This window comes from Pongo pygmaeus, chromosome 8 (assembly GCF_028885625.2).
Source record: "Pongo pygmaeus isolate AG05252 chromosome 8, NHGRI_mPonPyg2-v2.0_pri, whole genome shotgun sequence".
NCBI lineage: Eukaryota > Metazoa > Chordata > Mammalia > Primates > Hominidae > Pongo > Pongo pygmaeus.
The window spans coordinates 93,411,966-93,427,857 of NC_072381.2; the positions used below are offsets into that span (position 1 = coordinate 93,411,966).

The 15,892-nt window shown below is 37.7% G+C and overlaps 1 protein-coding gene and 1 long non-coding RNA gene across 4 annotated transcripts in view; one reads left to right on the forward strand and one right to left on the reverse strand.

The window, feature by feature from the left end:
• RNLS (renalase, FAD dependent amine oxidase) overlaps positions 1 to 15,892 on the reverse strand; it is a 314,882-nt gene that overhangs the window by 23,408 nt on the left and 275,582 nt on the right. Inside the window, exon 7 of one of the 3 annotated variants that reach the window (XM_054435658.2) lies at positions 2,697 to 2,796. The exons of the other annotated variants lie outside the window; for them this stretch is intronic. Coding sequence (XP_054291633.1) covers positions 2,697 to 2,796 — 100 coding nt within the window. The remainder of the gene's footprint in view (positions 1 to 2,696; positions 2,797 to 15,892) is intronic. 3 annotated transcript variants of the gene reach the window in all.
• Positions 1 to 15,892, forward strand: part of LOC129006213 (uncharacterized) — a 90,898-nt gene that overhangs the window by 11,340 nt on the left and 63,666 nt on the right. The window lies entirely within an intron of this gene.

Below are 15,892 nucleotides of genomic sequence, written 5' to 3' on the forward strand. Positions count from 1 at the left end.
TGCCACAAATCAATTATATGATCCATGTAGCAGCTTTAGTGGGCTCAAACTGCAAAGGACATACTTTGCTGAAATTGTATATTCAATTGCTGAGGTCTACATTGACTCTGTTTAGATCTATTCTATCTTTTAAAACCCTGAAAACACTGGAGCAAACTCTTTTGACGAAGACTTGTTCAGAACAAGCACACAATAAAGAATGAAATACGGTTTTCTCTAGTACTATTAAAGTAATAGTGGACAGAACAATAGTCATATTACATTCTCCTTTAGAGTTTTTAATTTAATAGAAAATTGTTCTGCCCTTCAGCAAGTTTTAGTATATTCATTCATTAATTCTTCAAATATTTGTTTTGTTCCCAGTAGTTGCTGAGCACTATGAAAAGTGTGAGGGTAAAAAACTAGCTCCTTTCTGTAAACTGATTTAACAGATTTGGAATTATTTTGTTTTCATCTAAATATAAATGTTCTCTCACAATTTCTCAAAGGATCCAATTGCTTGGGATGCTAGGATGCAAAGGACTGAAAGTGCTTTCCATGGTGAGTCTAGAGATAAACTGAAAATCACTTTTCCTCCTGAACTGGGCCTCACTACTACCTCTTCCTGCTCTGTAGGTTGACAGCTGGTTAATTTCCCACAGACTTGATTTTTCTGCATTTCTTCTCCCATTCCTTATTTATTCTTCTTGATGACCCAGAAGCATGGCATTGACATATCTTTCTGGTTCTCATTCATGTTAAATGGACTCAATGACTTTATATCTGGGCCATAGGATTATGGCAAAAAAGAATGCAGGCATTTTGATCTTCAGGTCTAGAAACGAACTTCCTTCTACTTTTAATACTGTGAAAATTAAATTAAAAGTATTAAAAAATTTAATGCTGTGTTCCTCAGAAAGACAATAATGGAGAATAAAAAACACAGGTGGTTTTAAAAGTCAGCTTAATTGAACCTATATACAGTAAAATTTATTTTTTGTGTGTATTGTTCTATATTTTGACAACATATACAGTTGTGTAACAGCCACTACAAATAACAGAGAACATTTCCACCACCCCCTAAATTTCCCTTATGCCCCACCGCAGTTAATCCCTTCCTCTCAATCACAGCCCCTGCTAACACTAATCTGTTTTTTGTCTCTACAGTTTTACCTTTTCCAGAAAGTCATAAACACAGACTTTGAGTCTGACTTCTTTCACTGAGATAACGCTTCTGAGATTCATTTACATTATTATAAATATTTCTAGTTTGTTCCTTTTTATTACTGAGTAGTTTTTCATTTATGGATGTGTAATATTTACCCACTTAGCAGGTGATGAATATTTAGGTTATTTCCACTATTCAGCAATTATTAATAAAGCTGCTAATATTATTTGGATATAGGTTTTTATGAGGATGCATGTCTTCATTGTTCTTGGGTAAATCTCTAAGAGTGGGGTTGCTGGGTCACATGGTAAGTGCATGTTTACCTTTGTAAGAAACTGCCAAAGTATTTCTCAAAGTGGCTGTGCCATTTTGCATTCCTACCAGTGATATGTGAGAATTAACAGTTGTTTCACATCCTTGCCAGCATTTGTCATCTTCAGAGTTTCTGATCTGAGCTGTGACTGGTTTCTTTCACATAGCATGTTTTCTTGTAGGTATGTTGTAGTATTTCATCATAGTTGTAATTTGAACTTCCTTAATGACCATTGATGGTCATTGTCTTTCTGTGTACTCAGTTGCCATTCACATCTCCTCTTTTTTGTGTGTTTGGTGAAATACACATAAAATTTGCAATTAGTGACCAGTAAACACTAATCTGCTTTCTGTCTCTATGAATTTGCCTATACTGCATGTTTCATATGAATGGAATCATTCAAGAGATGTTATCTTTATGACTGGCTTCTTTCAAATAACATGTTTTCAAGGTTCATTCATGTTATAGCATATATCAGCACTTCATCCCTTTTTATGGCTGAATGATATTCCCCTGTATCGATATAATATATATTGTTTATCCATTCATTAGTTGATAGACATTTGGGTTGTTTCCACTTTTGGCTAAAGTGTGTTGTTATGAACATTTGTGTATGCAGTTTTCTTTGAACACATGCTTTCCTTTCTTTTGATTATACATCTAGGAGTGGAATTGCTGGGTCATATTGTAATTCTCTGCTTAACTTATTGAGGAACCACCAAGCTGTTTTCCATAGCGGCTGTACCATTTTACATTCCCACTAGCAAAGTACAAGTGTTCCATTTCTTCACATCCTCTCTAACACTTATTATTCTGTATCTTATAGCCATCCTAATGGGAGTGAAATAGTATCTTATTGTGATTTTGATTTGCATTTCCCAAAGGAACAATGATTTTTACCTTTTCATGTGCTTATTGGCCATTTGTATTTCTTCTTTGGCAAAATGTCTATTCAAGTCCTTTGCTCATTTTTTAATTGGGTTGGTTTTTTTTTTTTTGCTGTTGTAAGAGTTCTTTATGTGACTCATAAATATTTTCTCCCATTCTTTGGGTTATCTTTACACTGTTTTGATAATACTTTGATGAACAAAAGTATTGAATTTTGATGCAGTCCAGTCCAAATTATCTTTTCTTTTGTTGCTTATATTTTTGGTGTTGTATCTAAGAAACCATTGCCAAATCCGAGGTTATGAAGATTTACCAGTATGTTTTCTTCTAGAAATTTTATTATTTTACCTTGCATATTTAGGTTTTTGATCCATTTTGAGTGAATTTTCATGTGCAGTGTGACGTAAGGGTCCAGCTCACTCTTTTGTATGTGGATATCAAGTTGTCCCTGCATTATAAAAGCAAAAGGTTATTCTTTCTCCATTGAATGTTCTTAAGAATATTGTCATAAATCAATTGACTATAGGTATGGGTTTATTTCTGAACTTTCAATTACATTCCATTGATCTATGTCTGTCCTTATGTCAGTACCATACTGTCTTGATTACTGTAGTTTTGCAGTAAGATTTGAAAAGAGAACATGTGAGTCCTCCAACTTTGTTCTTTTTTTCAAGATTGTTTTGGCTATCAGGGGGTCCTTGTGGTTCCGTATGAATTTTGGCTTTTTCATTTCTGCAAAGGCCACTGCAATTTTGATAGAGACTGAAACGAGTCTGTAGATTGCTCTGGTTAATACTGCCATCTTAAAAATATTACATCTTTCAATATATGATGTGTTTTCACTTATTTAGGTCTTTTTAAATGTCTCTCAGCAATGTTTTATAGTTTTCGGTGTAGAATTCTTATAACTCCATAGTAAATTCACATCTCTTCTTTAGTGAAGTACTCTTTTAAGTCTTTTGCCCATTTTTAGATAATTGTGCTGTTTGTTTTTTAAATTATTGATTTGTGAGAGTTCTTTGCATATTCTGAATACTAGCCTTTCACTGATAAATGCTTTTACAGATATGTCCTTTGCAACATTTTCTCCAAGTCTGTGGCTGTCTTTTCATTTTCCTAATAGTGTCTTTCAAAGACACTGTTTTTGATTTTAATTAAGCTCAATTTATCAGTTTCTATCTGTATGGTTTGTGCTTTTTTGTGTTCTATCTAAGAAATGTTGCCAGGCATGGGTGGTTCACGCCTGTAATCCCAGCACTTTGGGAGGCTGAGACGGGCGGATCACTTGAGGTCAGGAGTTCAAGACCAGCCTGGCCAACATGGTGAAACCCCATCTCTAATAAAAATACAAAAAAATTAGCCAGGCACCATGGCGTGTGCCTGTAATCCCAGCTACTCAGGAGCCTGAGGCAGGAGAATTGCTTGACCCTGTGAGGTGGAGGTTGCAGTGAGCCAAGACTGTGCCACTGTACTCCAGCCTGCACAATAGAGCAAGACTCCATTTCAAAAAAAAAGAAATGTTTACTAAATCCAAGGTCTTAAAGATTTTCTCCTATGTTTTCATCTAGCAGTTTTAGAATTTAAGGTGTTATGTTCATGTCTATGATCCATTTTTAGTTAATTTTTGTATATTCTGTGAAACATCAACTTTTGAATATAAAGTTGTGTTTTCGAAATTCTATTTTGTTGTTCACTAGTTCTTTAAGAAAAATGTTCAATAGGAACATTGATTTCCTCATTTAAAGTAAAGATAATATTTACTTCCTGATCTGTCAGAACAGTTGTAAGGATCAAATGAAAACAAGTATACAAATGTTTTCTAAAATCAGAGTATAAATGTTAACTATGATTATTTCTAGCTGACAGCAGCAAAAAAAGAATGGTATAAGAAGGTGTCATAATTGGGAGAAAGCCAGAACTCAAAAAATACTGCAGTAAAGTGAGGTGTTTAAAAGCACTAGCTTTTAAATAGGCCTGCATTTGAATGCCAGCTTTGCCACTTCCTAGCAGCTGAAACACACATAAGATATCTGAGCCCTCTAATCCTCAGTTTTCTCACCTATGTGATGAGGAAGGGATACAAACTCCACAAGGTGGTTGGAATATAAAGTGAGTTACATAAAGAGCCCAGTGAGCTACAGTGAGTAAGGAATTAATAAGTTGCATTCTTGAAAGAGAGAGAGAGAAAAAGAGAGACTGTCTAATAAAATGCTGATGTGAATTATCATGGTATACAGAAGTGCTACAATACACGATGGCAAAGACCAAGTTCAATTTCCGCCAAACTGAGCTACTGGTCATTCCTCAAGTGTTCTTTGCCTCTTTTGCTTCTGAAAAAGTACATGTATTCTTGGAACACTGCTCTAACATCACTAACTTTACCTGTCTCCCTCATTTTGAAGGATTTAGCTCAAGTGACATCTTCTTTTAGGAAGCTACTTCTTACCACTTCCTCCCAAAGTCTGCTCTGTGCTCACATAGTATATTGTACATAGTTTTTGTATGGCAAACTGTACTGTATCAGGATTATGTGCTTATTGGTTACCCTTGCTGATTGATTATGTGGGACACTCGTTAAAGGAAGGGACCTGTCTTTGAGTCTTTAGAACCCAGTTCAATGTTTGACACATAGTAGAAGCTCAACAAATGTGTGTTTAATGAAAAGATGAGTATATAGTATTAGTTTATAATGTGGATATGACTGCTAAACTTTTTTTGTTTGTTAGTTTTATAGCATAATACTGATGTTTACTTAAATAGACCAAGTAGATTTACTCTTTATGGGAAAGTGCTGAAATAGGGCCTATTTCTTGCAGCGCATCTATGCTTATGTAATAACATCCACCACCCAATTTTAAGTATTAATGCTGGGGGCAAGTGAATATATTTAGTATTTGCCCAGTACCAATGACACAGACTCCTTTTTAAAGTTTTTTATAAAGTATTTGCTGGTCAAAATAATTAGTTATTCTGAATAAGTGTGATACTGACTACATGGCAGAGTAAGTCCCAAGAGTTTTTGAGAAAAAAATGACTTCATTAAATTCTTATGTGTTAAAACATTTAATAGTTTATGTAATATGGAATTTTGTGAAAAGGGGAAATATCTGCCTATATAAACTTCAATTAAACTGTGACTGTACATCCTAATTTAATGATCAGAATTTCTCAGCTGATTATCTCACACATACGTACTATCTCATAATAAACTGAAACAAGTGGCTAGTTATGTGCTGATGACAAGGAGGTGGGCAATTACTCAACGCAATGCTTATGATTGACACCTGTTAGGTTTCCTGATGTTGATAAATTGGGTCATACTACAGTCCACCTATCCCAAAGGGCCCATTTTGGTTATCCGAAGGTCACTATAACTTATGATACATAGGCAAGATACTCTTGTGGCCATAATTTCTTATTGGGAAATGTTGACTCATGGCCCAACTGTGTTAAATTATCAGACACTGGAAAATGTGCAAGTTAGTTTAGGAATGATTGACAAGAAGCTGGAAAATCTTTAAGCTTAAAAAACAACAACAAAGCAACTGGCAAGAGTTCCTTGTGTCCACAGGGATCTATCACTTTCATCGCACCTTGTTCTGATGCTATTCAACAGTCCCTTATGGTAATGACTAAGTGTCATAGTCCCTGGCATTGAATTGGACCTAGTGAAAAATTCCTATCCAGACTATTTACTTATATAAAACAGAGAGAAGAGAAAAGAGATAAACTTTGAAAGGATAAAAGAGTGAGAAAGAAAAGAGAAAAAGTGGGACATGTGGGCATGAAGAGAGGTAATCAAGAAAAGAGAGCAATGAACACGGAGCTAAGCTACCAACAAAGAAATGACCATCAAAGCACTGTCACCCCATCTCCTCCTCTTACTACTAGTACTGGTAATATTAATTGATAACTTGCTTTGTACTAATGTCTGTAGTAAATGTTTTCTACTGTGTTCTCTCATTTCACCTTAACCACAAGTCTAAGGGGCATGTTCAGTTGTTACCATTTACAGATGAGGACCTTGAGACATAGAGTTATGGTCCAGCCTGCCCAAAGGTTTGAAATGAGTCTGTGTTATGCCAAAGTCCAAGATCATAATTATATCACATTATTAAAAATCCAAGAATTATGAAGCACAAATATGGGAGAAAAGTCATAGGAATAGTGGCAGAATAACCAAAAGAGCTTGATTTTATTATGGAAAAGAACTACGAAACAAAACACCTAATGTACTTTAGCTGATAAACACAATTGTTGTCTTTCAAAGTACTTATCTTAGAAGGCTATGTATTTATATCCATACTGATGAACTGGCCAATGTCTTTGAAGGTTGCCAGATTCAAAATTGCTTTTAAAATCAGCTTACTGGCTACATTAAAACAGATAAACAAATATAAGCCAGCTGTATTTCTTTAGTTACCTCTAAATTTTTTTTAATTGTTAAGACTGACCATCCATTTGATTTAAATGAGTTAAGTACAAATGACTGTGGTTTTTAAAACAATAAATTGAACCTCAAGTTTCAAAGACCTGATCCAACTGATGATATGTTGAAGAATATGTGTCAGACTGTGAAAGAGATGCCCAATTTTATTGAAATAAGGGTGTAGTTTGTTGAGGTGGCTGACTACTTTGAAGAGGACAACAATCTTTCGGATTTACAAGTTTGGTATATTTATGATATCAGCCACTACCTTCCAGTTCCAACTCACCTAAAAGGAGAAAATGAGGGTAATAGAAAATGCAGGGGGGAAGGCAAGATGGCTGACTAGATGCAGCCAGGTGGAATGGCTCCCACCGAGGGACCAAGACAACTGACATGCTCCTAATAGATCTTCAGAAGGAAGGCACCCAAAGTGGACTGAGGGAAGACACAGAAGCTGTACTAAAGAAGGAGAAAGCTGGGAACACTGCATGGGGCTACTGCACACCTGGACTCATTCCTGGCCACAATGGCTCCAGGGGAATGGGTAAGTTGAACTGGCAAGGAGCAACCTGCTCTCACCATAGGCCTGCGGAACTCTGGCAGGAGAAGACTCCTTAATCACCATGGAAATCAAGTTGGCAGGGAGAGCTGCTTAGAAGAGGTAGGGGCAGCAAGCCAGCTGATGTGGAGCCCAGATGGTTTGGTGAGGGAGGATCAGTAGCGAAGTACAGCCAGGGATGGCCATGCCCCTAGGATTGACTTGCTTCTAGGAGACTTTAGCTCTAGAGGAACTGTTGGACCTGACCTCCGAAAGACAATCTTGCCCATTAGATGGGGCTAGGCTGACTTGAGCACCAGCTCAGGCCATGCCTGCTTGCAGGGCAGTCCCAGGTATCCTGCGGCCCTACACTATAGCTTCTGTACTAGTGGACTGTAGCTGACAAGTGCAGAGCTCCAGTAGGGCAGCCTCTACAACCATGCACCAGCCTGCCCACTCCTTCCCCATACTATAGCTTCCCTCAGGCCCATGGCAACTTGTCCACATTGCTTTGCTTTGCTTTGCTGGTGCATGTCTGCATGGGGTGGGTTTTGCAGTCCGCCCACCCTCCCCCCACCAACCACCATTGCAGACAGCCTTGGTGGGCACAAAACCAGCCAGCCTTACCTCCATCAGTGCCCCACCCTTGTATTAATACTGCACAGAGAACAGCAGATCTTCCCCTTCCCCTTCACTCCCACTTCCAGTGCAAAGAGAAGGCACCCAGACCTGTGCCAGCCAGCACCCTGTCCCCAGGCCAACACCACCTCCAGTGCGACTGTGTACATAGTCACCAGCTGCATTGCCTCCACCAATGTGGTGAACACCCACAGGGAGGCAAGCACCCTGGCATCTGCTAATACTCTGCTGCAGCAGCCATACCTTGGTCCCACCATCACAGTGGGCTGCTAACTTTGAGGAGCCAGAGAACAAAGTTGGGGCCCACTACAAGTCTTGCAGAGTTACAGCATGCAGACCAGGAGTTGGGAGCTAAGTGTTGGCCCCCTACAGTCTTTAAGAAATGAAGCCAGTTGGTTGAATCAATCTTATGTCACAATCAAACCCTCAAGGTCATCAAATAGGATAAAAGGGGCAAAAAATCTAAAGGTCAGCAACCTCAAAGATTGAAGGTAGATAAGCTCACAAAGATGAGAAGGAATCAGTGCAAGAACCCTGAAAACTCAAAAAGCCAGAGTGCCTTCTTTCCTCCAAATGACCACAATACCTCTCTAGCAAGAGTTCTAAACTGGCTGAGATGGCCAAAATGAGAAATAGAATTCAGAATATGGATAGGAATGAAGAACATTGAGCTTCATGTTGAAACCCAATCCAAGGAAGCTAAAAATAATAATAAAACAACGCAAGAGCTGACAGACAAAATAATTGGTATAGAAAATAACATAACTGACCTGAAAGAGCTGAAAAACACATTACAAGAATTTCATAATGCAATCACTAGTACTAGCAGCAGAACAGACCAAGTGGAGGAAAGAATCCCAGAGCTTGAAGACTGGCTTTCTGAAATAAGAAGGTCAGACAAGAATAGAGAAAAAAGAATGAAAAGGAGTGAACTAAACCTCCAAGAAATATGGGATTATGTAAAGAGACCAAATCTATAAATCATTGGTGTCCCTGAAAGAGATGAAAAGAATAGAACCAACTTGGAAAACATATTTCAGGACATTGTCCGTGAGAGCCTCCGCATCCTAGCTAGAGAAACCAACATTCAAAATCAGGAAATACAGAGAACCCTAGTAAGATACTTCACAAGATCATCCCCAAGATACATAATTGTAAGATTCTCCAAGGTCAAAATGAAAAAATTAATGTTAAAGGCAGCAAGAGAGGAAGGTCAGGCTATCTACAAAGGGAAATCTATCAGACTAACAGCGGACCTCTCAGCAGAAACTCTACAAGCCAGAAAAAATTGGTGGCCAGTATTCAATATTCTTTAAGGAAGGAAATTCCAACCCAGAATTTCATATCTGGCAAAACTAAGCTTCATAAGCTTAAAGAAGAAGAAGAAGAAATAAGAATCTTTACAGAGAAGCAAATACTGAGGGAACTCGTTACCACCAGACCTGTCTTACAAGAGCTCCTGTAGGAAGCACTAAATATGGAAAGGAAAGACAGTTACCAGCCATTACAAAAACACACTGAAGTACACCATAAAGCAACCACATAAACAAGTCTGCAAAATAACAAGCTAACATCATGACAACAGGATCAAGTATACACATATCAGTACAAAACTTGAATATAAATGGGCTAAATATCCCAACTAAAAGACAAAGAGTGGCAAGCTGGATAAAAAAACAAAACCCATTATGCTGTCTTCAAGAGACCCATCTCACATGCAATGATGCATATAGGCTCAAAATAAAGGGATCTACCAAGGAAATGGAAAAGAGAAGAAAGCAGGGGTTGCAATACTAGTTTCAGACAAAACAGATTTTAAACCAATAAAGATAAAAAAAGAAGGGCATTACATAATGGTAAAGGGTTCAATTCAACAAGAAGATCTATCCTAAATATATATGCACCCAATACAGGAGCACTTAGATGCATAAAGCAAGTTCTTAGATACTTTCAAATAGACTTAGACTCTGACACAATAATAGTAGGGGACTTTAACACCCCACTGACAACATTAGGCAGATGATACAGACAGAAAATTAACAAAGATATTCAGTACTTAAATTCAGCACTGGATCAAATGGAGCTGATAGGTATCTACAGAACTATCCTCCCAAAAACAACAGACTATACATTCTTCTCATTGTCATCTGGCACACACTCTAAAATTGATCACATAATAGGGAGTAAAAAACTCCTCAGCAAAGGCAAAATAACTGAAATCATAACAAACAATCTCTCAGACCACAGCACAATCAAATTAGAAATCAAGACTAAGACATTCTCTCAAAACCATATAGTTACATGAAAACTGAATAACCTGCTCCTGAATAACATTTGGGTAAATAATGAAATAAAGACAGAAATCAGGAATTTATCTGAAATTAATGAGAACAAAGATACAACATATTCAAATCTCTGGAACACAGCTAAGGCAGTGTTAAGAGGGAAATTTATAGTACTAAATGTCCACATGAAAAAGTTGGAAAGCTCTCAAGCTAACAATTAACACCGCAATTAAAATAACTACAGAACCAAGAGCAAATACATCCCAAAGCTAGCAGAGACAAGAAATACCCAAAATCAGTGCTGAACTGAAAGAGATTGAGACACAAAAAAACCATTCAAAAGATTGATGAATCCAGGAGGTGTTTTCTGGAAAAAAATTAATAAAATACACAGACTGTTAGCTAGACTAATAAAGAAGAGAGAAGATCTAAATAAACACAACAAGAAAAAACAAGCAGGATATTACCACTGACCCTACAGAAATACAAACAACCATCAGAGAATATTATGAACACCTCTATGAACATTAACTAGAAAATATAGAATAAATGAATATATTCCTGGATACATAAACCCTCCCAAGACTGAACCAGGAAGAAACTGATTTCCTGAACAGACCAATAATAAGCTCTGAAGTTGAGTCAGTAACAAATAGCTTACCAACCAAAAAAATCCCAGGACCAGACAGATTCATTGTTGAATTCTATCAGATGTGCAAAGAGCTGGTACCATTCCTGCTGAAACTATTCCAAAAATTTGAGGAGAAGGGACCCCTCCCTAACTCATTCTATGAGGTCAACATCATCCTGATACCAAAACCTAGCACAGACAACAAAAAAAGAAAACTTCAGGCCAATATCCTTGAACATTGTTGCAAAAATCTTCAATAAAATACTGGTAAACAAATCCAGCAGCACATCAAAATCTTATCCACCATGATCAAGTAGGCTTTATCCCTGGGATACAAGGTTAGTTCAACATATGCCAATCAATAAATATGATTCATCATGTAAACAGAACTAAATACAAAAACCACATGATTACCTCAATAGATGCAGAAAAGGTTTTTGATAAAATTCAATACCCCTTCATGTGAAAAACTCTCAATAAACTAGCTATTGAAGAAACATACCTCAAAATAATAAGAGCCATCCATGACAAATCCACAGCCAACATCATACTGAATGGGCAAAAGCTAGGAGCATTCCCCTTGAAAACCAGCAAAAGACAAGGATGCTCTCTCTCACCACTCCTATTCAACATAATATTGGAAGTCCTGGCCCACCTGGGCATTCAGGCAAGAGAAAGAAATAAGGGGCATCCAAATAGGAAACGGAAGTTGAACTACCCTGTTTGTAGACGGCATGATCCTATATCTAGAAAACCTCACAGTCTCAGCCCAAATGCTTCTTAAGCTAATAAACAACTTCAGCAAAGTCTCACGATACAAAATCAATGTGCAAAAATCACTAAATCACTAACATTCCTATATACCAACAATAGTCAAGCCAAGGGCCAAATCAGGAATGCAATCCCATTCACAATTGCCACAAAAAGAATGAAACACCTAGGAACACAGCTAACCAGGGAGGTGGAAGATCTCTTCAAGGAGAACTACAAAACACCGCTCCAAGAAGACAGAGATGACGCAAACAAATGGAAAAGCATTTCATGCTCATGGATAGGAAGAATCAATATTGTTAAAATGGCCATACTGCCCACAGCAATTTATAGAGTCAATGCTATTGCTATTAAACCACCATTAACATTCTTCAAAAAACTAGAAAAAAACTATTTTAAAATGTATATGGAACCAAAAAAGAGCCTGAATAGCCATGGCAATCCTAAGCAAAAGGAACAAAGCTGGAGGCACTAAAACAGCATGATATTGGTACAAAAACAGACACATAGACCAATGGAACAGAATAGAGAACTCAGAAATAAGGTCACACACCTACAACTATCTGATCTTTGACAAAAACAAGCAATGGGGAAAGGATTCCCTGTTCAATAAATGATGCTGGGAGAACTGGCTAGCTATATGCAGAAGATTGAAACTAGACCCCTTCCTTACACCAAATACAAAAATTAACTCAAAATGAATTAAGGACTTAAGTGAAAAACCCATCACTATAAACACCCTGGAAGACAACCTAGGCAATCCATTCTGGACATAGGAAGAGGCAAAGATTCCATGGCAAAGATGCCAAAAGCAATTGCAACAAAAGCAAAAATTGACAAATGATATCTATTTAAAGAGCTGTGTAGCAAAGGAAACTAACAACAGAGTGAACAGACAGCCTATAGAATAAGAGAAAATTTTTGCAAACTATGCATCTGACAAAGGTCTAATACCCAGCAACTATAAGGAACTTAATAAATTTACAAAAAATAAAAAAAAAAACCACATTAACAAGTGGGCAAAGGACAAGCGCAGACACTTCAAAAGCAGACATACATATGGCCAAAATTCAGATGAAAAAAAGCTGAACATCGCTGATCATTAGAGAAATGCAAATCAAAACCACAATGAAATCTCACACCAGTCAGAATGGCTATTATTAAAAAATAACAGATGCTGGTGAGGTTGAGGAGAAAAAGGAGTGCTTACACATTGTTGGTGGGATTGTAAATTAGTTCAATCATTGTGGAAGACAGTGTGGTGATTCCTTAAAGACCTAAAATCACAAATGTCATTCAACCCAGTAATCCTATTACTAGATGCATACCCAAAGGAATATAAGTTGTTCTATTATTATAAGATACATGTATACATACGTTCATTGCAGTGCTATTCACAATAGCAAATACATAGAATGAACCTAAATTCCCATCAATGATAGACTGGATAAAGAAAATGTGATACATCTACACCATGGAACACTATGCAGTTATAAAAAAGAATGGGATCATGTCCTTTGCAGGAAAACATGGACGAAGCTAGGGGCCATTCTCCTTAGCAAACTAATGCGGGAACAGAAAACCACATATCACATGTTCTCACTTAAAAGTGGGAGCTAAATGATGAGAACACATGGACACATAGAGGGGAACAACACACCCTAGGGCCTACCAGAGGGTGGAGGGTATAGGGTGGGAGAAGGGAGAGGATCAGGAGAAATAATGTGTACTAGGCTTAATACCTGGGTGATAAAATAATCTGTACAACAAACCCCTATGATACAAATTTACCCATACAACAAACCTGCACGTGTACCCCTGAACTTAAAAGTTAAAAAATAAGAAAAAGAAAAAGAAAATGCATGGGAAAAAGCAAGAAAAAATTAAAATATCAATTACCACCTGACCTTTCAATGCTGAAATTAGACACTGTTACTCACCAGAAATTAATCTCATGAGGGAATAATGTAAATGTATGGGTGGTCTCAAGCTCTTCTGTGTGCACACCCACTTCCCCCACTAAACAAAATCTGTAAGGAAAATCCTGGCCTTCAGCCATTGCACATTTCCGCTTTTCTCTCTTACTCCTTTTAACTCCCAGCAGTACTATGGGTAACTGAGGTAATCAGCTGGAAAAGGCCTGAAGGAGCCAAATGGAAACTTTGTATTGAAAAGGGCAAAGACTTCCTTGTTTAAGAGGTGGGAGGGCAATAAAAGGATAGAGTCGAAAGTGAAGAATGTGAATGGAAGGTTGAAGAAAGGAAAGAAAAAACGACAAGCCTACACGGCTGATTGTCACAGAAAGTTTCTGTGGGTTATTAAGGGAGCAAAGAGAGGATTCGAGGGAGTTTTCGTAAGAGGGCCATACAAGGAATGAGAAGAGAGCTTTCCAAAAGAGTTGTTGTGAATGATAAATTTTGGAAATTCTTTAAAGTTCTATAAGAGATACCAGTAAAGATTGGAGTTATTTTAAATACTGTTTGCGGCCAGGTGTGGTGCTCATGCTTATAATCCTAGCACTTTGGGAGGCCAAGGCAGGCAGATCGCTTGAGTCCTGGAGTTCAAGACCAGCCTCAGCAACATGATGAAACCCCACCTCTACAAAAAAATACAAAAAATTAGCCGGGGATAGGGTGGAGTGTGCCTGTAGCCCCAGCTACTTGGGGGGCTGAGGAGGAGGATTGCTTGAGCCGGGGAAGTCGAGGCTGCAGTGAACTGAGGTCATAACCACTGCACTCCAGCCTGGGTGACAAAGCGAGACCCTGTCTCAAAAAATGTATATGTAAATAAATACTTTATGATTGCTGGATTATATCTTTTTGACTGCAACAATATGCCAAGACTGGGCCACGAGAGACTCTTGATTTATTCAGGTAATAGCGGTATAACATTTACAGCAGGTGTTCCTAACACTGGATTCATGGAAGGAATTTAGGTTGCCAATAAATCCTGATAATTGTATGCACTTTTTGTGTTTATGTGTACATGTATTTTTTTAATAAAGAGAATCTTTATGTTTATAGCTTTCATCAGATCCTTAAAAAATTCATGATCCTTCTCTTTAAACAACTGAAAGGGGCTTATGACTGTAATCCTAGCATTTTGGGAGGCCAAGGCAGGAGGATCACTTCAGGCCAGGAATTTGAGACCAGCCTGGGCAACATAGCAAGACCCCGTGACTACAAACATTTTTAAAAATTAACCGGGAACAGTAGTGTGAACCTGTAATCCCAGCTACTCAGGAGGCTGAGGTGAGAGGATCACTTGAGCTCAGAAGTTTGAGGCAGGCTGCTGTAGTCAGCTCTGATCATGCACTGCACTCCAGCCTGGGTGACAGAGTTAGAGCCTACCTCTGCAAAAAAAAAAAAAAAACAGAAAGAAAGAAAGAAAAGGAAGAGAAAAGGTACAAGCTCGGGGCAAAATATTAAGTGAAGATATATACAGAAGATAACTGATTTCTAATTGTACTATACAAGCTTACTATGCTAGTCCACATCCATTTATTTTTCCAAAGATATTGAATATCAATGTATTCATTCATTTCCTGCCCCTAAGTTCCTCTCCTGATTTCCTTGGTATCTGAATGTACATTTGGAGATTAAAAAATAAAGTAATCATGAGAGTGCTAAATAAGGTAAGGAAAAGGGCCACTAACATTTTCTGGAATTGAAGAAAGAGGGGGAAAATTAGAGCTAAAGCTGAATGCAAATCAGAAATTTACTATAGTTTGAGAAGGGCATCATGATAGACACTGAAACAAAGGAAAGCACAGCATAAAATAATAGTCAGAGTATTAGGGTTCTCAAACTGATTAAATGTCCCCTGTCAAGGTACATGGAAAGACATTTTCAGTAATTCTGCTTCTAGTGAAAGAGTTAATATATCATGCTTGTTACAGAAACCTTAATTCAATGCATAACAGACTAAGCATCAAGTTATATTAACTGGCTAAAGATTTAAATTATGGACAGCAAATAGCTGCAAAAGGGAGGAACTGAGAACCACAAAAAATCTGCCATTGCTTTTGTGTTTGTTTGAACCACCTACTCAAGTGCTTTATTCAAATTAAAAATGGGATGCACAGAAACAGCTCCCACGTCTTTCAAAAAATGCCTTTCTTCACCTGCCTCTTTCCTCATTTAAGAGTAGCACTCACAAGAATGCACCATTATCTTACCCAAGACAAACTTCAATTTAGAGTCTTAGGAGAAGGCCATCAGCAAATATTAGTCTCTACGGTTTCCTGAGCAG